General features: G+C 35.1%; 1 protein-coding gene across 9 annotated transcripts in view; it reads right to left on the bottom strand.

Moving 5' to 3' along the window:
- dlg1 (MAGUK family member discs large 1) overlaps nucleotides 1-24044 on the bottom strand; it is a 540434-nt gene that overhangs the window by 59829 nt on the left and 456561 nt on the right. For 7 of the 9 annotated variants that reach the window (XM_018540590.1, XM_018540588.1, XM_018540589.1 and 4 more), the window contains 4 exons: nucleotides 17726-18001; nucleotides 14691-14903; nucleotides 12147-12309; nucleotides 9276-9414 (listed from right to left, as the gene is read on the bottom strand). In XM_018540590.1, the coding sequence (XP_018396092.1) occupies nucleotides 9276-9414; nucleotides 12147-12309; nucleotides 14691-14903; nucleotides 17726-18001 (791 nt within the window). The remainder of the gene's footprint in view (nucleotides 1-9275; nucleotides 9415-12146; nucleotides 12310-14690; nucleotides 14904-17725; nucleotides 18002-24044) is intronic. The other 2 variants (XM_018540591.1, XM_018540585.1) reach the window with 1 other exon arrangement.

The following is a 24044-nucleotide window of genomic DNA, read 5'->3' on the forward strand; positions in this document are numbered from 1 at the left end:
ACATTAAAAATCCTATTAAATTAATTTAATATATTGCGAAGAATATTACTTATAAATGTGGCGTTTCGTCCCAGCTTCCACTACTGGACTCATCAGAGGTCTATCGATATTCGCAAATTCTCGAAAGTGCTTTGACATGCGTATATCTCTTTATATAGATTCTCGATTAAATAACTCTCCCAGTCGTCTAAGGTAGGCTTCTACTACAATGCCTTACTGATGAGTCCAGTAGTGGAAGCTGGGACAAAACGCCACATTTAAGTAATATTCTTCGCAATATATTAAAATAAAATTACAAAAAACCGCACTTTTTAAAGAAGTGTCTTAAAATATTTAGAAAAATATTTCTCAAATTCACTAGTAAACGTAAAAGATTAATATTTAACGTAATTTTTTTTAACTTTTTGATTAAATTGCTCCGTTCACATTCCGGAAAAGTATCAGTAAAAAGTTTGTTTAATGATAATCGTATAATGATGACAGTAAAAAGAAGATAAGAGTGAAAAACTAGTAAAGTCTTCACACTGACCCCAAATTACGGAAGAGAAGTTGAGTCTGAGTTCGTTTTAAGGTGTGTTTTTAAGGTGAGATCGGGCAGTCTATATAAAAAATGATTTGGATGTCGTAACGATTCGATCCTGACGTCTCACGGAAAACCATTAATCACGTTTCTTAGAGCGGCCTCAAAGAGTAAGGGCCAGATTATCTCACCCCAATTTCATTGTGGGACGCGACAGCGGGATGCTTTTGATTAATTCGCAATGTCCACACCTCGCGACGAAAAGGTAGCCATTAATAACGCCGACCACTTGTTTTCGCTTCAAGCTTTTACGGCGTGTATGAGTGTAACTGCGTTCGCGTCTGTGTGTGCGTGCGAGTGAGTGTTCTCGGAAAAAGGATGAAGGACTTCCGGATTAGTCGCACACCTCGTTAGAAGATATAATTGCGAGCTTTCCGCGAAACTGACGGGCTTCTCCTCTAGAAAAGGAGTAAAAAGAATACGTCGAAATAATATGACAGAATATCAGTCCCGGCGAAGATCAGTCTTGGAGTTAAGAGGCGGGTGTGATGCGGAAAGCATTCTATGATAGGTGAAATCGAAAGATAAATGAACTTTTTTTATTCTCACGAAATTTGATAATTTAGAGAAACTCGAGAAATAGATGTACACTCAAAAAAGTGATCTTGCAGTTGTAACGAAAATTATGTAGGTACGAAAAATTAGCCAAGATAAATAAATTTCTGGCACGTATTGCAATATTAGATATGTTTTGCATCTAATCATATAGATGACAGAGATAAAATTTAGATTTGTGCTATAAATTCTATACGTATAATACATATTTTCTATCAGATATAAAAAACAGCGATAATTCTAGCTGGAGCAGCAAAATATTTTTTTGCGTGTATAGAAGTGTAGAGGATTATAAATTATAAAGTAGGATTATAAAGTAAATGATGAATTGGAAATCTATATTTTGAAGAGAAATTCGAATAACAATATACTCTGCATATAATTGCCATCATATTGTATGGCTGTTAATTATGACCGATTATGAATATCGTATTGGGCTTTATTTGTTCCCGCGTATTAATTCCATAATTCCCTACTTTTATATACTGAATTACACAAATTGATAATAACCGTTCCTCATTAGCATTCTCGGAGTAATATATCTATGATTCAAACAATAATTTACTTTAATAAGTTAGTTTATATGTATAATGATTGATCCCTTTAATTTTCTGATGCATTTTGGATATCCGCTTTCTATATATAACACTTCTTACCGGAAATACAACATATGTGATTTTAAGCATACCGATTCGTCAAAACATTTAATTAATTTTTTTAATTTAATTTTTTCGATAAATTATAAACATTACAAAACTAGAAATATTCTTTAAATTTTATTACGTACAATATTAGGTAAAAAATAAAAATTTAATTATACCAGATAAAATAAAATGCAAAATTAATTGGAGTTTCCATGTTTTATCAGAATTTTGACGATAGTAAGGAGAGAGACGAAAGCGGGAAGTATCAAAGAAGGGTTGTGGAGCTGCTTTCGGGTTCGTGCAAGTTTAATTGGTTCTCGGAATCTATTTTGCCTGGTTTTTAGATCCGTGATGACACGTTTCATTTTACTTTTGAACCCTGTACGTTCCTATCTCCGCCGTTTTATCTTCGGTTGATATCAGGTTTTACGATCGACTCTCCTGCGGACGACGGACGTCGAATCCGTTCGCGCAACTTTTGCGAAAAGTGCTTTGCGCATCATGTAAAATTAATGCAGAAAATTCCCGCAGCGCACGAAAACGCGAGTTTAAACTGGAAAATTTTCAATTCCGCAGCTTTCGCCGCGGAAAAATCTGCATTTCCTCACGCTTTTCGATCTCCTATCTTGCGAAGCGATATCATTCCTAGGCTGTAGCCAGAAGAACGTCGCTTCTCTACTCTCACATTTCCGACATAACTTCCGGCTGGTTAATGAAATATCCGGGCTACTCAACGACACGATAACTCGCTAACTTTGCCTCCGCCAGTAAGAAGCTTTACGTACGCCATAAAAACTACGTTATCGGAAAGCTTTTTCACACACGTATATATAAATATTATATTAGTTTTAAAAAATATATAAATATAATTTGTTAAGTTTATATATTATACTTGAGTATACCAATTATTATAGCTCCGAGTTTTCAAATAACATATTTATTACTTAATTATATCTTAAATATGAAACATTTCTCAAAAATAATTACGTCTGTGAAGCTGGCCCCTCATTGTCAAAATTTTGAAAAAATAAGCAGAGTTCTGGTTGCCCCCCGAAGAGTTCTAGAGTTCTCTATCAAATTTAGGGAGAGTTCTATTGATTAAAGCAGCGAAAACACCATTTGAAATTACGGGGGGGCCAACTTCACGATTCTGCAACTTTGAAGAGCTATAACTTCTAAACCGTTCATTTTAGCACGTTGGTCTATAGAGGACAATCGATAGAACTCTTTGGGGGGCTATCAGAACTCTGCTTATTTTTTCAAAATTTTGACAATGAGGGGCCAGCTTCACAGACGTAAAATAATTTAGACAAACAAAAATAAATGTAGTGTCTATACTTGATTTAGTTTTTTTCAAATTCTCTTTCTCACGGATGGCAGGTGGAATCTATATCCATGTTAAGTAAAATCTTCACGTTGTGCCACAAGGAGTGCAAAACGGAGAGAAGAGCCAATATCACGCTGACTGGGCGTCATGATATCAGTGATACGCCAGATCTTGTCAGGCCGTGAAAATGAACGCCGTTAAACGACGCCGGCACCACGGATGAATGCAACCGAGAAATTTTCCCCTCTCTCTTAACGACGGCGTCTGGTGGCGTCGCGACGACGTCAGGACAGCTGAGCCAGCGTTATCACATCGCACGCTGCTGCCACTGAAAGACTTATTGGTCTGTGGATCCCACGAGTCCGCACAGACGCTCGTCGGTTACAAGTCATTTCTACACAGGCACTTCCGGCCGCCAAGCTCGTTAACTGTCGACCGCTAGCAACCAGACCGCGGAAAACGACCGTTTCAGCGAAACTCGCGAAAAATGGCGACAAACCGCATCCTTCGACCGATCACGGCTATAAGTCTCTCGATATCGAGGCCCCTTTCTTTCCGCAATCATGGATCACCGGTACAAGATTAATAGTGCGTCAGAAATACTCTTTTTTTTTTTCCAAAGTAATGAATTTTTCGTATTTTTCATTCCTTTATGTTTTAACGCTATAGAAGATGTAATTTTAAATTCTGATCGATAAATATATATAATTTTCAATATAATTCAATGTATGGTATGTCTTCAAACTGATATCTTCCATGTAGAATTAAGAGAAAGATTTCAATATATATTGATTAATTGATGTAATTAGTGTAATATAATACATATGTGCAAAATTAAAAATATTTATCATTTTAGCAGTTCTTGAAACATATAACTACATGATATTTTATTCACAAAATTAACTTTGCTTTTCATTGATGCATTAATTTTATTTTTGTTTATTTGTTTATGCGCGTGGTTTATATAAAACGAACATTTAAAACTGGAAATAATCGGAACATACGAATAATGTTTTTTCGTAACAAAATAAACACTGAAGGAAAAGATGTTTCCTTCTTGGTTACATTATTTAATTCTAAGAAACGTTTATCATTTAAATTTCTACGAATTAAACGTACTTCGCAATGCCACGTTTCCTAGACAACGGCTCTCTAGAGATCGTGCCGTAACAAACGATACATTATACAGAACGGTCCAGAATTGGGTCGTGGACTGTAAATTAAACAAACTGTGCAAATGCACCCGTTATGCGGTAGCAAGCGCATATTTTGCTGCAGATGGCACGGTTCAAAGGCTCATACCATAGCATTGTGCGTGCTATAGTAACAAATTTATTTTAGTTACACTAGAAACACAGTATACCACAAAGAGGGATTAAATAAATTTTAACTTGCTGTTGATTTAACTATCAACAAATATTGCATCAACTTTTATTATAGACAACTATTTTTATCGTTAAACGTATTTTAGTAACGTAATCAAATAATAAGATGTCAAAATTACAAAAAATAGTTCAAGAAAAATAAATACATATTATTTTTCTTCTTGTATTATTCAAATAACATATGCAATTTATTTAAACCCCACAAATTAAAATACGAAATAATACAGGAAAAAAGATAACTCTTCTCAACTGACATCATGCTTCGCAAATTAGAAGTAGGAGATATTAACCGTTTTCGGAAGCATGCGCAAATAACTGTGCCGAAAAAGTGTGACAAGAAAATTCGCAGGAATTCAGGAAGTCCTGTGAACAATGCAACAATTCTCGATGTCACGCTGGTAAGAGAGAAAAGGGCAGATAAAAAAAGAAAAGGAAAAAATTCAAGGGTCTTTGCTAGGAAGCTCGTGGAAAATTCTCGGTTGGCACAGCTATCCCGCCAAATAATATGGGATCATCTCGCACCAGGAAATCCATTATTCTTGGATGCAAAAGCTGCCGCATCCCTGAAAATTGTCCAGCGTAAAAGCGTTCTTAATCCTCGCTTCACATGCTTCCGGATTCCGATGAGCATCGTCATGCATTGCGGAAGTGTAAAATTTGCAGAAAACCCATTGAAACGTTAAAACGTCCATGGAATTAAAAGAGATTATCCATATTGCATTGTGCCACAAGTTTCCGCAGCAACGTTATATTTAAAAAAAAAAAAATCATTTATCTGTGCAAAACAAATAAATGATCTTCAAAAAGATTCTTATTTTATAATATATAAAACAAACTAAAATGAAGTATTTGCAAATTTTAGAAGATATATGAAACTAGGAAAGTATATAGGTATATCATATATTTAAAAAGTAAAGAATAATATTAATAAAAATAAAGAAATATTTTAAAAAGAAGAAAATATGTGAGTATTAAAGCAAAACTTGAAAACGACAAATTTGACAAAGTTAAAATTTGCTCTAAATAATTAAATTATAAAAATCTAAAAAAATTAAACATTAATTAGAATCAGAAAATTCATAAAACATAAAATATGTAAAATTCAAAGAAGTTAAAAAAATATTTCCAAATATTTAATACGCGCGTTTTAGTACAAATAATTATTTATTTTTATATTTAAAAAACATTCATAAAATCTTCACACTTCACAATTAATATCTCCGGTTAAATGCAAAATTGTCGAGAAAATTTTTCATGACATCCTTTCGCACCTAGGACACCGAGTAGGACACTATTGTTCACGACGAGTTTCCTAGCTCTGGACCGGACATCTCCGGCCAGGATGTCCGACGGGACAAGAGCCACAGAAGAAATTAAATTTACCCCGTCACACACGAGGGTGTGACACAATGAGCCGGATGAAAGAGTTCTATGTTGACTATCAAAAGCTACAGAGCAAAGCGCTCGTGATAAGTTGCAACGCGTCGTGTACTCAGAACACGTCACAAAATAAAAATAATATATGCTAATTCTCTAAAAAGTAATAACGGAGTCTTTTCCTCTTTGAAATTCAGGAAGTTTGCAAGCAGACTCAAAAAGTTAAGCTTGTTTATAATAATATAATACGTTGCTAAATATGCATTATAATCGACAATTATTACATATTCGGATTGGGAAAATTGTAAGTTTCTTACACTTTTCGCACTTAAATTGATTTTCTGTTATTTAAAATTATTTATATTTACAAAAAATACATTTTAATAAATATTTGTTTAAATAGTTATTAAAATAAATATTTACTAAATGTAAATATATATTTATTTCATACAAAAACTATTAGTTTGATTAAAATATCATTTTTTTAGTAAAAATATTTATTTACTATAAGTAAATGTTTACTTAGTATATTCAAAGAAATATGTATTAAAATTTAATAAATCTTCTTTCTCAGTATAATCTTCAATTAATCAGTTGTGTAATAAATTTTACTAGTACAAGAAAGTAAATATTTCAGTATCATGACGATATGAGAATTCGGCAGTATTAAACAAAGATGCAATGGGACGTATACGGATCGATGCAAAGAGGATGCTGCATCACGTAAGCGAAATTGGTCGGCTCCAGTAGTTCGTTCGTGACCCGGGCCAGCTGCGACCTTGGCCCGTATTTTGGAGATGCAGCTGTGCGCGTGTTACATGCACACTCGAATGTGTCCAACGGTACACATATGTATAATAGCAGATTATACCGCTTATAGGAAATGGTATAACATTAATTACTCGTATCATTATTCGTATCGCGAGAAAGCCCTAACTAACCCTCTATCGGCTATATGGAATTTTGCAAGCCATCAGTAACCTGGGTCTTTAAGCCTCAGTATAGATTTTTATATTGTTCCGGACGGTTAAAAAATCTGAAAAAATTCTTGCGTACTTGTGAAAGCTTTAACGCCGAGCTTTTACTATCATAGAAGTCGAATTGAATTTTACTTACTCATTTCTTTATAGATTTAAATTTGTTTACCAAAATTCTCAATAAAAAAATCGATTATGCCTTTAAAGTCTAATTTGACCGACGTTAATTATATGTAGCCGTTTCATATATGTATATGTAACTGAGAGAACGATTCAGGGTGTGGTATTCTTGGACACGGCTCGAGTAATTAAAAACGTGCATTTGTGGATGTGTCGCAAGTAGGTATCTGTCATGATACAGAGCACCGCACAATAAAAATGCATCTGTGTTTTGCGGCGCATTCAACGTACTCGGTGCGGTATCGACAAGACGTATTCGATAAACCATCCAAATAAAAAAGCGACCAAGATATTTACTTGAGGAGAACTTTTCGAACCGCAACGCGTACACGTCAAAGTCGCGGGAAACAAAAACGAGTTTGCCAATCAACACCCAGGAATTGTTCCAATCAAATGAGATAAAAATTATAGTCCGTCGAGTACGGACAGGTTTTGTTTCTTTTATGATATTTCTCTCTTTGACGCACGCGAATTATTTCTTCACGAAGCGCGACGTCTCGCGTAAAATTTGCTACCTCGAGATGATAGGATGATCAGAAAGAAAGATCTTTTTTTCAATGACGAGATATTATTAAGTTGAATTAACGCGAGGACTCAGAGCGTGTCACTCTGCAATTTTCATTACATAATCTTAACTTCCTTTTTTCAGACTAGTTAATTAAATGTGATGTTAATCAAACAGACAATAATGCTTTGATCTTCGATAATCATTGCGCACCAAGCGTTATCACAAGATCATTGATTAGTTAAAACGAACATAAAAGAGAAACGTTGAATGGAGTTTGAATAAATAGTGTATTCGGAAAATAATGCAAGCGATAGAGTCTATGTGCAGCTCGGAAAGTTGAATAAATGGACAGCGAGCCGACAGCGCACAGGTGTGCGAAACTTTCGTGGCGGCTGGTCGACTTAATGAAATATTCCATTCATGGTAATGTTTAACTGCGGAATGACTTCCAGCAATCTGGCGCAGATATAAGTCAAGAGTAGAGTATAACAATTAGTTGTTCCTTGCGCACTATTTTTAAATTCCTTTCTCTCGATCAAACTTAAACTTTCCATATCTTATCAAAGATTCTACTCCCTTTAATAGGATTCATCGAACAGAAGAGAAAAATGGAAGATTAGATTAAAATGAATTCATTACGTGCATTATAAAATTTCTCAGAACATTTTCTCAGAACAAGTACATACCTATATGTATATATGTATATATATATATACATATCATTTTTAAATATAAAATATTAAATATAATAAAAATAGAATATAATTTCATTATCTTTTATGATTTTGCTTTTAAATTAAAATTGAATAAATAGATCCTTAGTTTTTATCTCTATAATTATTAACTAAATCTGTCGTATAATATATCATTAAAGCAAAGCGATATGAAAAGATAAATTTAAGATATGTGAATGAAGAAATGACTAAGATTCATCAAAACCGATTGAAAGTTCATTCCCGCTTTGTCTGATCTCTATTCCGCTCGCGCAATGTTCAGTGACGACCTTAACCCGAACAGTCCCGGGAACACGGTGATATTGGGGAGTCTCACAGTAGTATTCGAGAGGGGTTAGCAACGAACGGACAGGTCAATAGAAGGAACCGAACTGGCGTGAGTAAGCCTCCAGCAGAGGTACATAATGTGTCCGGACCAATCCCACCTCCATGGTACAGTCGGGCCAATTCGATAAGCCCTTAATCCATCGGCAATTAGCTTGTGCGCACCGGTCCTACCACAAGCTCTTTACCCTCCACCACGTTCGCGTTGCTCATCGAACCCTCGGAAACACCCGTCTGATACAGTTTATCCGTTTCACTCGGTTTACTTTTGAAATTAGTACCACGTTTTCTACAATTGATCGACGGGTCAGTTCGATAAATCACCGACAAGAACAAATGGCCCATTTCAACGGTGCATTTACGTTTTTAAGTTTGTAAACTTGTGTTATTATCGAGAAAATAGAGTATACAGTAATATAAAACGAGCCACTCATGTAACGCGCAACGCGGCATTAAATTAAATCACGTACGAACGAACGGATTGTGAGAGAGGGCGAGCGCTCGGTGCATCCCGAAAGTATCGGACGTGACCGGTGAACGAGACTTGTTTTATGTTCGCGAGAGAGGATCGGTGGCGGATATGGCGTACCGCAATCTTCGTAAAAGGACTGCTAGATGTTGACCAGAAGCGACTGACTCGTGTGGAGTCTCTAAAAAATAGTAAAAGAAAAGAGAGAAACTCACCGTGACACATCCTCCTGGGAAACTGCCCGTGGTGTCCCAGTGCCGTGCAAAGCAAGAGATGACGCGTGGCGTGATTCCTGCGAATATGGTAGAGCCGCGGTGTTGTTTTCCATCGCAGACACGGAGCCGTTTTGCTTACCTATCAAACAAAAAGTTAGAAACATCGTTTGTTATTATATACATACGTGGAAAATCATCAATAATCCGGTCAATGTTTTCTATTTCTAATATTATTTCGTTGTATGTGTAACGAATGTTAAATCTATTTGATAGTAAACAGTCGCCGATATATATATATTATATATGCTCGTCTTTATTTCCATCCATAGAATGACTTTTATTATTAATAATTAATGTAAAATTATGTTTTAAAGACAAAATCATGCATTTAGGATAATATATAAAGATTGTAGAAAATATAATATTAATATATGACACATGTATACCACGATGACAAATACAATCTGCGATTGTGCTTATTTCTTGTCCGTATCATATACTAATATTAATTTTCTACTAATTTTAGTAAAAAATAATCTTTTTTTACTTTTTCTAACTTAATATTATAACATTAAATATAATATTAAATTTAAAAAATTTATTATTAATTTTAGATATATTTGTAACGCTTAAATATAGCTATTAGTTTAAATAATATAATACCTATAAAAATAAAAAAATAAACTCTTAATTATGTAATTCTCTTTTTTACGTTCACGTATACATAAATATGTATGTAGGCTATATATAATTTTATTTATTATTACGATATTGTATTGTATGTGGAAATTTTATTTATTTTTCTGCAAGTATTACATTAAAAAACGTAGATAGTGCATCGAGATAGAAAATAGCGATCTCAATCTAGAGCGGACTTGTTTATTCGCGTCAAGATGGCTTCTCCGAGAAACTCCAGTTGCGTCTGGAGATTAAAGCAAATATTCGGATAATCCCGCGGGGCACCAATATGCCACAGCATTAAAGGGGCAATTTGAATTCAGTCGGCATGAAACCGCCACCGACGAGTCCACTTTTTCTCTTTCACATCGAAGTTGAGAACTATAGCGTTTGTACTGTGCTGTTTTTCCCGTTTGTAGAAAAATAAATACAGAAATATTACTGTAGAATAAAAATACAGCCACGACGCGCAGTTCGATGTATGTATCTTTAATATCTCGAAAAGCGGTCTTTCATCTTTCATACAACCCGCTCAAAATAAAAGTTGTTTCAAAATAATAATTGATTTCTCAATCTATGATCGTTAATTTTACACATTATATTATATCAATACTTAAAAAAAGCTTTGTTAAATCACAAGAAAAATTGAAAGGATCGATTGTTTTTCGACATTGCAACATAGAATTTTAACACTTGCATTCTCAAGAGTTCTTCAATCGAATATTTTCGACGCGCGGTGCACCACATTCATAGCACACGCGATAAACGGGAAAGGAAGGTAAGACGTTCGCGTGCATTTCGGGATGAGTTTTACGAGCTCCGTTTTACGAGACTGATGAATAAGTTACGACCTGATCGTCAGTAAAAGTCCGGATGACGCGACGGGGAAGACTCGCGGATCAAAAATTCATTTCCGCACCTCTCGACGGGCGGAAAGCGCAGGGATTTATCTGCGTTTATTTTCAGCCAACGAAGGAATTACGAGAGCCACAGTTGATTTGAATTTCAACACGTCGCAGACAGGTTTGAATAATTAATAAGATGCCGTAATTATTACTTCGATTGAGATCTTGCGGTGGAGAAGTGGCGGCAAAAAAAATGCGATTAGATGCGACGACGGAGGTAGGGAGACGGTTTTTCTGAAAAGTCGGTTATTAAAACGCATACGGCTCTAATCTTTGGCCGTCTCCGTAACGTAAATCACGGATGATGAAATAAAATCACAGATTTCACGCTGTGATTTTATTTCATCGCTTGATTGATAGTCAACGAGATTATGATCGTTTAGCATTTATATTACACTGTGTGTTCCATCTTAAATAATAATAAATAACTTGAGAAAGTAAATAAATTAGAGAGTTATATTTTATATAGAAACTATAAATTAAAGAATATGTGGTATATACATTTTGTCTATGAAATCTATTTCAAGATTCGGAATGTACAAATAAGTACTCGTAATTTTTTTTAAATACATGTATTATATAAATATAAAAGAAACAGTTACAGACATTTTAATGAAGGCTTCTGAATCTCTTTCTTACTACAATAAAAATAGTGAATTATGTGCAATGATGAACGTGTACGTTTTTAACGTTCATTTCTAATTAAATTAAATATATAGTTAAGGAAATGTTCTAAAGTGACAGAATTATCAATATTAAAGTTAAAAAGTTTTCCGAATTGGCTGTACAGAATCCTTTTACACAATTAAATACTCACAAAAGATGTACGGAGCAGTCGATTTAACGAGAAAATCGAAAAAAGTTAAAAAATTGTAATGATACTAGGTAAATGTAGTTTTATTTAACTTTTTTCCGATTTTCTCGTTAAATCGACCATCTCTTTTTATGAGTATTTTAATTGTGTAAAAGGATTTAACATTTTGTATAGCCCCAATTTGGAAAACTTTCTAACTTATAATGTCGATAATTCTGTCACTTAGAATTTCCTTAATTATCTAACTGCGAATTGTTGTATAACTTTCGAAGTGCAGGTTAGTTAACTTTACTAATGAAAAAATACTTGGACAAAATTTAAATGCACCCTTGTTAGCCATCTAAAGTTGAAAAAAAGCAACTTATTTATACATCTAATAAAATGTTAATGAAATCACTATCTATACTAATTTTTTATGATGTTCCAATTTCGTTAAACAGTATGCGCAAAAAATTAAGGAATTTTATGACTTACGTGGCTGAGATGAGAGAGAATTGTCCGTCGCTACTGGAGGAGGAGGTGGGGGGATAATTCCACTTTCCGTTTTAGAAACTAAAAGTACGACGCGGTCTTGGGTTGCTTTCAGAATCGCCACTGCTTCTTCGTGTGTTACATTTTCCAAATTTTTGTCGCCCTGCTGAAACCAATATACGTGCTTTTCTTCAATCATATACATTTAATATTAATTTATCGATAGTATTTAATACATGCATACATATGTACATACATATATATATATATATACAAAGTGCCTACTTTTTTGCAGATCAAAATTTAACATATAATAATTAATATTATGACTCTCTCAACTAACTCTTCATACTTTTCTATTTTTAAAAATTAAAAAAGATAGCAAGTTAAACCAAGATCAAAGTTAACCTACATTAATAGAAACAGACATAAGAGGCAATCAGTTGCGATTATTATCGAGCTGATATACGCATTGAAAGACTAGCATAAGATAAGCAATGCATTCTAATGGATTTTTAATCCGTTCGTAAATATTCGCGATGCTTTAAATTAAATAACAAAAAATAAATATAATATATCGTAATTCTCTATTACATTAGTTTAATGCAACAAATTAAGAAATTAGAAATATCACATCATATCATTAAATCTTTTTTTTAAATTAAAACATTACAGATTACTGTGTTTTTATTTCTCTTTATTTTTTTTATTTTAATGTATAGTACATCCTCCGCGTAAAAAATATATTAACAAATCATACATATCTATGTGATAATGAAAAGAAGAATAAGATTGAACAGATTTTATATTTTTAAGCGGTAATCGGTAATGATATCGAACATTCCCATTCTCTAAAAATCAGCACGAATAGGAAAAGTAGATTAGGGCGGTTTTCCAAGCACCGTCGAAGTAATTGATAGCTCTTTCGTCAGCGATATACAGCTTCCGTCGACGGCAAGTCGATCTTCGCTAGTCTACGATTTTTCGCTTCAGCGATTTCACCACCTTTAAGGCACCCATCTGCGAGTTGTGCAAAAAAAGCACCGATTAAAGCCGCCAAACGGCCGGTTTGATTTATGACTGTCGCCGGAGGGTGTAGTGCAGAATACGCGCATATGATGGAAAGGCGCTTTCTCTTTTTCTCTTTATGGCATAAAAGTGCGTTGAATGGCTTGCCTTTGCTATCTTTTGAGGGTGATAATCGGTAGTCAAGCTGATGTCGAGATTGGAGCGTCGATTTTTTCCACTTCTAAACTTATTTGTGTATGAATAATTACAAATATGTTTTTTTTTATTTTTTACAAAAGATACAACAAGTAAGCAGAAAAATGAGGTACTAAAATCTTTCAATATTGAATACTGATTTATTCTTTTTTTTCAAAAAAGAGGGGGGAGAGAGAGAGAAAGAGACAGTTTATTACCAGTGTAAAATATGTTTTATAAGAAAAAAAAACAAAATTTTTTAAATTTTAAATTTAATTTTAAGATTTTATAATTTAATGGAAAAAAAATATTCATGGCACGTTCGTTGAGACTGTCAAAAACACTTTGGACATATTTTTAGTAGTCCTGGTGTAGAATCCTTCGTATAGAATGCGTGTCACGAATTTCTTTCGCGATTACAAAATTTTTAAATTTATAATGGCGGAGGGATGAAAAGAACAGAATCGAGACTCAATTAAATTTTCGGCGTGGAAATTTACTCGCAATCAGTTGTTTACGACAGTGTCCGGGAACTTTCTTGCCGTCTACGTTTTATTCTCCCGCGTGGCAAAGTAATTATCGATCGTACGGTAATTAGTTTTGGCGCGCGCAAGCCCAAAGTTTTCGGGAGTAATTATAAAACTCGAAATGGCTCTCTCCCTCTCTGCATTGCAGACTTATTCGAGCGTAGATACCACAACTCGTTTTTTCATGGCAATTTATATATGCGTTCTCCGATCGCGAATTTATTTTCTATGCCTTCGAAACGAAGAACGTTCTTTTATTTGTGTTTTGAATTGTATTCTGAAATCGAAGAAGATTCATGAAGAAGGTATTCAGAAATTCAGACGTTATCGAAGAAGGGAAGTCAAAAGTTTTATCTTTATATATTCCTAATATTTTCTACGATTCCATGAAATTTATCATAAGTTCCATTTATCGTTACTATAAAATTTTAAAGATTATAAGGATGGAATCTCTTTTGTACGATCGGTATTTGGTTAAACTTACAACATAAAAATTTTTCTAATTTACAACAACATCCCGAAACTTTCTCGCAGTCTAGATATGTTTTATACAAGTAACAGTGTAATATTTTATTCCACTTAACATATCGCTCCCTTACTTTAAAAGTGATATAACTCAAAAAATTAAGTTTCCCAAAAAAAGAAGAAAAATTATTTCATTACTTGAAAATTATTGGCTAATCAAATAATATCGGTAAACAAATATATTCTTAACATGATATCCCTATTAATTTAATAGTATTAGGCCGATTATTACGCCAATATTTCGGCGAAACGAACACGATGCAAAAATCAAACTTATGGCACGTGTACTTACCAGAGCATTCTTGACGGCTACCAATTTATCGCCGACAACAAGGCGACCATCTACTTGGGCAGCTCCTCCGTCCATGATTTTGGTCACGTAGATTCCATTGTCACCTGGTATATGTTGATTGCCGATACCACCAGCGATACTGAAGCCAAGGCCTTTGTTACCCTTGATCAGCTCGATCTCCATCAACTGCGTGTGTTTCCGTCGGCGTATATACTGAAAATCAATGTGCAAACATGATGTTAATTAAGTATAGGAGGGAAGGAGAGGGACTTGAAAGGCATCGCAAATACCCGTTTTTTTCAACGTGTAAATTCCACAAAGTTCAATTTTTAAGCAACGTCACTTTCATTTAAGAAGCATTTAAAAAAAAGCTTTGTGTGCTTTTTCATTCCCGGTGCAACAATGAATCTCCACGTAATTAAATGCCCGCCCGATAGCTGATCGGAGAGATATATCTTCTTTCAAACTACTCTCGTTTACTCGGTGAGATTTATAAAGTGGATTTGTTCCTGCTTGGTGCTATTCTCCTTAAGGATCTGTTTATATCGTTACTAAGGTGGTTAATTAAACTTGGCACAGAAAAAGCATTGAAAGATATTTCGATTACAGATTGATATACATAGTTTATAATGGCGCAAATATTTAAAATACCTACTTGTTAAAATTAAAATATACGAGAAGCATCTTTTCTGTTATCATTTATAATCATTGATTGTATAAAACATTATGTAAAAGTAATTTAATAAAAAGAGAATAATATAATTTTTAACAAATGTATTTAATATTTGTATAAATAAAACATTATTTTGATTTTATTTCTAAATTGTATTAATTTAGTAAATGTAATGAAATATAACAATTACTATTGGATAAAAAAAAATTCGCATTTGAAGTATTTTATTTGATCTTGAACTAAATTTAATTGCGAGTTATCCATAAATCAAAATTGTAAAATCGGATTTGTGACCGTATTCCTATCCTAAAGATGCGCGCAACGAAGGATAACTGCGACTTTATGTTAGAATAATATTGTAATATCTAGAATGGTCCGACTATAAAGCTTTTATGTCTTCTTTTCATGTTATGTCAAGCCTGGGAAGGTTAATAATTGCGTTAACTCGTACCACTTTTCAAGTACTTCAAAAACTCTTGATGACTCTTGAAAAGGTTGTTATTTCCAATATATTATAATTTAGAGCTAATACTATTTTATCTAAAATATATTTTTTTTATTTCTTTCATTACACACATTCCCGAAAATAATTCATAAAGTTAGGTTTATTTTTCATGCTCTAAAGTGACTTTACTTCATAACTAATGTCGTGATTTTTATATTTAATATTGGCCTTCTTCGGTCAAAAAGAAAGATACAGTGATAATCCACCTGGGGATTTTTTTTTAAGGCTGACATTAACGTATATCCGAGAGGCATGTAACGAACGATCCCATCGAAACTTTCCTTCATCCCTTGACGACTTTGCCAGGCTACAGGAATTTCGAAAGGCCCGGGTGAATGATCGTCGCTTCGGGACTTTTCTCAGGCATAAGCCAAAGATATTCGACGCGTCTTTATGACAAATATGAAGCTCGGAAAAGACCCTCAATTCTGCAAAACTTTCTGGAACTCGAAATGTCGACGTTAAACTGAAAAGATCGCAAATATTTTGATAAAAAAATAGGAAGTTCGAGGTAGAAAGCGGCATGATAATGAAAGCGATTAAAATATTATCGATTTAGCGTCAATGAGTTTGACAAACGGTGCATAAAATATCATTTTAATCTTAATTTTCAACAAATTAAAATGCATATAAATAAACGGTGATAATGCGCTGATAATATCATTGTTTAATGTTCTGTTAATTAACCACTCAGTTAGTAATTATTGGTAGGTAACTGAGAAATTGAATATGCACGCAGGTGAGTTTAACAGTAGAAAGCATACGCATTACAGCATTTGCAATTCAATTATTCCCGACACATTCGTCGCCCAATTAAATCTGCGCACTTGAGATGTGCATATGATATGGCATGTGATCACCGTAACAATGTGTTGCCATTGCACTGCGGATACGATTCAATTAAATTCGAATTTCAGATTTCCATACATCATATCTTGCTCAGAGTACTGTGCTCAGCATCTTTAATGCATTAGTTAGTATTTGTCACTATTTAGTTGCATCTTAATTTCCTTACAATATTTTGATCCGGATATCACTTCTTCATTTTTTATAATCAGCGAATCATAAAGGTATTTGTATTTGTTTAACCCTTTGTGATCGCACACTTCTCGAAAGTTTTGTAATAGTCACACAGAGACAAAATGCCCCCTCTGATTTAACCGCAATTGCTGTATTCATAGTTTTCATTCCCTGAAGTAAAAAAAACTTACCAAATATACTTTAAATATTGTAAAACATAAGAACACACACAGTGGCTTTGTACAAATTTTCAAATTAATCTATTTAAAAAAAATTGCGTAATCGTTTTTTTGAAAAATAAGTTTAAAAGAAACATTATAATATTTAAAGTTTTTTAAAATAAAACATTTATGGCTGTACTCTACAGATTTGATACTTCCTGAAAAAAAATAGTGTAATAGTTCACGATTGATGTTAGAACGACCCCAGCGCAAAAACGATATTGCGCGAACAGCTGCTACACGCATATTATACTGACGCGCTGGGAGCAATACCTTGCGTCTAGACGCAAAGATTCAAAGAGGGTATCTTGATTCAGGTAAATGGCCGTAGGTTAAATCCTATTTCGAAATAAGAACTTAGAGATATAGAGCCTTAAACGTTTTCTGAAATCAAATATGTGTGACCACAAAGGACTAAATAATTAATATACTTTTTCTTTACATTAAAAGAATACCTTATTATAACATGAATACACATCGTGTTAAATTATCACTCGATATTGAGCTTGTAAGGGCACGTCAATGCAGCAAAGCGATCTGCTGCGATAGGAACAAGTCACCTGTTCGCAGGCTTGTATCGGTGCACTGAGATTGGAGAATAGAGGGTGAAGCTTACCAGTTTGACGGTGTTGCCGGCCCGCTTGAGTGCGTCTACGGCGGCCGCATGCGGTACGTCGACAACGGATACGTCGTTCACCTGCAATATCGTGTCGTTGACACGTAGCCGGCCGTCCGCGGCCGCGGCACCGCCCGGTATAAGCTTAGTAATGTAAATGGCGGTGTCGTTGCCGTAATGGGGATTGTCTGTGCCGCCGGCAATGCTGAAACCTAGACCCGCCCCGCCCCGCTCCAAAATAATATCCTCGTAGTCCCACTCATCGTCGCCATTCACCTGAAAGCACAAACACACGCACTTAATATTATTTTCATCTCTCTCTCTCTCTCTTTATATTTATATAAATATAATACATTTTCGGTATAAATTTTATTTAGCCTCACTTATGCTTGTTTCCGCCAATGTAGATTAATTTTAATCTCGGCTCAACTTACTCTTCATGTTTTTTTAATTTTTGGAAAAGATGAGGAGTAAGTTGAACCAAGATTAAAGTTAATCTGTTTTTTTTTTCCACATTGTGAAAATAAATATTAAGAAGTTTTAAATATTTGAAACGGTGAATTCAGCACAGATCACAAACATTATCTCTCCGGCATTTTAACAAAATCTTCGACTCTCTGGCACGCGGAAAATTTGATGACTTGTTTATGTAAGGGAAGTCCGCGCATAAGCTTCCCTCCGGTTTTTAGAAAGATATCTCCAGCAAGAGAAAGTCAAATCTGATAATCATTTCGGGATCTCCAGCTGGAGAGTAATCGATTTTCAGTGGAACGTTTTAGTGAGGACAACCAAAATCGAAAGATAATTACAAGTATATACGAGGGATAAGTGCATATATTCTAATAGAACTTCAAAGGAGCTATTGACCTTCGTTGAAAGATTAAATTTTTCTGACAAGAATCAATGCCGATGTTGTGTGATGACGTAAAACCCAAAATTTTATAACTGTGCGAGATGATTTAAACCTCTGCACGCCAGAGAAAGGTTAAGCGATTAATTGATTCTGAGACCTTACATGAGAGCAGATTAGATCGTGCACTGTCCCGATCAATGATGGTCAGTTATTGCGAGAACAAAAGAGCGTCGTTTAAACTCTCGACACCAGCTGACGCGCGTCGTACATCGAATCGCTATTTCTATAGTTTTCGTTGAAGGACGTATTTGTTCGTGTCGCATGCGGCATACAGGATAATGGAAAATTTCTGATGAATATAGGCGATATACCTCGAAGAAAACTAGAATGGTTTTTCAATGTTTCGCTCAACTGACGCAGTTAAGTGAAATATCTCGTAATATTGATATCGCGGAGCTACACACAATCGAAGACAGAAGAGTGACAGAGTCTGACAAATAGAGTTTCAAAGATTTATTGTTTATTCCATAAAAACTTTACTTTGTTATAAGTTTTCAACGCACGTGGCAAATTCTGACAAGCGTAGTGATAGACTGACAAAGAAGTTCGTTACCGGCATTCGAGCGTACTATAATTAAAAGACCGTCATCCAATTAATTTTGGACAACGTTGACACATGACATCGTTTTAATATTCTATAATGACGAGATAATTTTAAAAATTCACACAAAAATAGACTCTAGACCTGCCTTGACCGAGTGTATTCTTTTTTACTCCTGTTTTTGCACTATATTTAAAAAAATTTATCGTTAAAATAAATTTAGGCACAAATAAATTTATACGCGAACGTAATAAGTTTATGCACGAGAACGTATCGCGGAGGCTCTTTTTAATCGTATACAGAAAACAATATTCGAATGTTACGATTGCTCCTCGTTAAAAAATCTCCACCGAACAGACGTAAATTAATTATATTAGCAGCATAAAAACTTACATATGATTAATGTGATTTTCAAGCGATTGTACGCCTAATGAAATAACACGGATTTCCTTTAGGAGAGCAGCCACCAAAGGTCCTTTACGTGCACGATCGCGCAATGCAATTATGCACGATCCATTGGAGTGCAAAACCATTTTAATCGGATCAAAAGCCAACTAAGCCGTAGGATAATATGCTAGAGACACATTCTCCGTATATAGTACGACGCATTGCGTATCCCCAGGTCGACGCATTACATTCACATTCGTGTACGTGCAATTGTGATATGTTCAAAGTACGTAACATGATTCAGCGAAATTATATTTAGCTTTAAGCTAAATAATGTAAATCGATTGATTTATGATAATGTCATGGTTGATATAAGTAACATCAAAATAATATCAATAATCATACGATTCACATTACGAATCTTATATTATATCTTGCATAGTAAAGCTATATATTTCAGCCACATTAAAAATGTCCCAAGTGTTAACAGGTTAATGCCCGTGTCTATAAAGTTTTTACCAAATAGATAACTTTCGACTTGGTTCAACTTACTCTTCATCTTTTTCTAATTTTTATAACTAGAAGAAGATAAAGAGTTAATTTAATTGAACCGAAATTAAAATTACACTACATTGCGGGCACAAAAGATTTATTCTCACCGTAAAATCAGATATCAAAGTCACTATGTAATCACGAAATGAAAGGTATGTAACGATCAATTTTTTCCGAAATTGCCAACTTCAGAAGCTGTCGACACGAAGCTATCGTGATTTTCAACAACGTCGGCATGTTGAAAGTGTTTTTAGAATGCATCTCGTTTGATGCAATATAAGGTTAAAGGCCTCGCGCAGGGCCGATCATTATTGCAATTATACATCTACGTATTTGACATTCCGATCGTGTTGCAACACAAACAGATAGTACGGAAGGCGAAAGGATCCGTACCTCTACATTGTCTCTCTCTCTCTCTCTCTCTCTCTCTCTCGCGCGTGCGTGCATGCAAATCGGAATGCATCCCTGGACGCATTCCGATGTGCCTGCACCGGCCGCGTGTATCGAGATAATCCGCCGCGTGCAAATTTGACGCACGCAATGCGATGTCCGATGTATATTGCAGTGATCGCGAATTAATCGCGTAGGAATTATGCCATTCTGTTAAACCACCCCCTCCTCCTTCCCGCTCCTCTGTCCTCTAAACCCAACACAGCATCGCTGCAGCAACGAGCCGTGCATTCGTCAGCGATGTGCTCGTCGATACGAGTGCAGCCCATCAACGATGCGCCGCCGCGCTGCGGCAATTATGTCCGCGCGAGAATTAGCGGACGATTAGCGACGCGATTATACTGCAGCGCTAATTAATTGTATGAGACGAAACAGGCTGACTGAGCGCGGGGAATCCGCACTTTCATGCACTATACATAATACGGTATCAGCTGCGCTTATCGAACTTGTTTCACGACTCGTTATATCACCATTCATTGAGTGATCCACGTGTTTCGTGTAATTTAAAAATGTTTATATAAGTAATTGCTCTCATTGTGAATTAAAATAAACTCTGTTTATAAAAATAGATCTTTCTTTTTATAAACTACTGATATAAGATCGCATATGTTGTTATATTATGTTATTCTATATTACAATATTTATAATAAAACGTGATAAAATACTATGTGATTCTAATCGCAATGAGACCTTGTTTTATAATCAATAGAGAGAATTAAAGAATTAAACACAACATTTCCTCATTGAATTGATTAGAATCATCCTTTCCTTGAGTGGGCTCTAAGCAACCACACAACGGAAGTTGCGATAACGATAAACGAGCGTGTTCCGGAATCGTCAAAGGGTTTACGTTCGTCGTAAATCATGTGAAACGCGAGCCCAAGTGTTCAACCAAGTGCATCCGAAACCATTTTCGTTAATTACCATTTTCCGGATCCGGTTAACCATGCTAGCAATTATTGATCTGCATCATACATGGACCCTTTTGATGTCATCCTAACGCTCTCTCTCTCTCGCGTGGAAATTAACAACACTGTAAACTTATGCACCGATTTGCAAGACAAGTCTCCATTCAGCTCGATCCGATTATACGTGACGACGAATGTCCATCATGTGCTCGAATAATTTTAATAGCAAGCAGAGATTGTTTCACTGACGTTTGACTGATTTATTACAGGCAAATTTATGCGTTTTGCATATAGTTCACACCGACCGTTCGTCGCGTCGTCGCTTATACTTCGCGTGCAGCGGTGTTTTTTGCTTCTTATCGCGATGATACGGCACTACATAAATCCGCGCTGCATTTTATGTGACCCGCGTGCACTGTCAGATAACTGACAATGTCAATATCATGAATATCACGTTTTTATTATGAATAAATTCGTCAAATTCGAAAACAAATCTGTCAAGCGATAGAAATGTTCACATTTTTACCTAACTTAACAGTTATCTCCAGATAAAGGTAATATTTACAATAAAAAATCTCCATTAATTAACTATTATCGTTGTTATTGCTATTAATATATTAATGCATGACTCCACAAAACCGAACGACTATTTGCGCGAACTTTGACGTAATTATCGTGATTGAAGACGGATTCTTAATGTCGGCAAGCGCGTTTCGGTTTTTCACGACTGTGTGAACAGTGCGGTCGCAGGAAAACATGAAACTGCAGCTTCCGTCGCGCCGGACAGCGACGGACAGCGGCCGAGGAGTAACGTTACTCACCTCCCATTCTCGCACAGCGGAACGTTACTCGCCCGCAGACTGTTGCGTCTGCTGCGCCAGTCATCGCTATTATAATATTGGGTGGAGCGCGCGCTTTGCCGCCGGCTATTTCCGACTCTCTGTGAAAATAAACGCCGGCACGCGCCCGCCACGGATCGCGCGGCCTGCCGCCAAAATTAACCGACTGGCGTGGAGAGGAATTTGATCGATGGGTTGCTCATTGCACGCATCGTTCGTTGACCGCTCGTAATTTTACGCCGTATGTAATTAGACTGTCAGAATTAGCATCAGTTAACATCGGTCCTAGGCTTAAGAAATTCGCTAAACATCTTCTAAAGCACTAAATATTTACTAAATGTAAACATATATTTATTTAGTGAAGAACTATTTATTTAAGTATTTTTTATTTAATAAATATTTATTTACTGTAAATGTTTAATTAGTATAATAGTCAAACAAATATTTATTAAAATTTAGTAAATTTTTTTCAGTGCATGCCATCTATACCGTCACTTTCTCTATCTCTCCTTTTCTCTTTCTCCTTCTCTCTCTCTCTCTCTCTCTCTCTCTCTCTCTTTTTCAAATCTTCTCTTGTACATAAAATGATATTTTTAACCGTCACTAGAATGACGTGAATACGAAGGGCTACGTGGTGGTTTCAGAAACTTGGCTCGGTATATCGTCATCGTGGCTGCGTGTGTTTCGAATTAACATCTCGTGTCAAAACTGGCTATATTCGTCGGCCTTTGTCGGTACGTCGGTTCCAACTGCGGCGGATAAAGATAGCCGCGTTCCGTAGCAAATAGAGCGAATTTCAGGCTACGTTGACCTTGAAAGTAACCGTCGTCCATTGTCTACCTTGTTCTTCGAGAGCATTCAAGTGGAGGAACAAAAGCTTTCATCACTTTAAGTCTTTAAGTAAAGTTTAAGGATTTGAGCGGCTTTATCAAGATGGAGAAATTGAAGTGTTGAGCCATTATCGTTGTTTTATCTCCAAAGAAGATAAAATTAAATAGAGGCGAAAATTTTCCTTAATAGAAGATAAGCGAATAACGACGTCGTGATAAAATCATGCGCGGCAGGATCCATGCAGTTGGTTTCGTAATTCCAAAGTTTATATGCGGGGTGTCCGTCGCCGCCAATGATTGGGCGCAGCAGTGAGTTTAACGATGAACGAAATTACTGTCGATTAAATTTGACTTCCCTTCCTCGTCTTCTCCTGTTGCACAAGTAAATGTTAAATTCTCCGAGACGCTAGTGAAGCTGCCGCAGCAGTCGAGAGGGATTGTTATTAAGAGGTAGCTGACGTGCGAAATTCCGCAGCCTCGTCTGTAATTTACGCTTCATAGACGATGAGAGAAAAGAGACACAGAGAAATTTAAAGACATAGGAAAATAAGATAAAAAGGGGAGAAAGAGAAACAGAATGATATAACTTTGATTTGTACTTTTTGGAAAAAGCTTTAATATACCATATTAAATTGAAATAAAATTTCGTGACTACGAACTTCAAAATTTAAGCAAATGTAACTTTCTCTTAAGAATAAACAAAATTTATATATTCAAAAGAAATTTTTAAACTTAAACTAATCTCTACTTTTGAAAAGTCATTTTATTTTTTGAGTTTCTGTAAATTTGATAATTTTTTTATATGTATATAAAAATTATGAAATAAACAAAATGGGAAATTTTTCTCATTTATATATATAATATATATTTATATATAGATTATAATATTGTATAATAAT

The sequence above is a fragment of the Cyphomyrmex costatus genome, unplaced genomic scaffold (genome assembly GCF_001594065.2).
Source record: "Cyphomyrmex costatus isolate MS0001 unplaced genomic scaffold, Ccosl1.0 scaffold254, whole genome shotgun sequence".
Taxonomy (NCBI): Eukaryota; Metazoa; Arthropoda; class Insecta; order Hymenoptera; family Formicidae; genus Cyphomyrmex; species Cyphomyrmex costatus.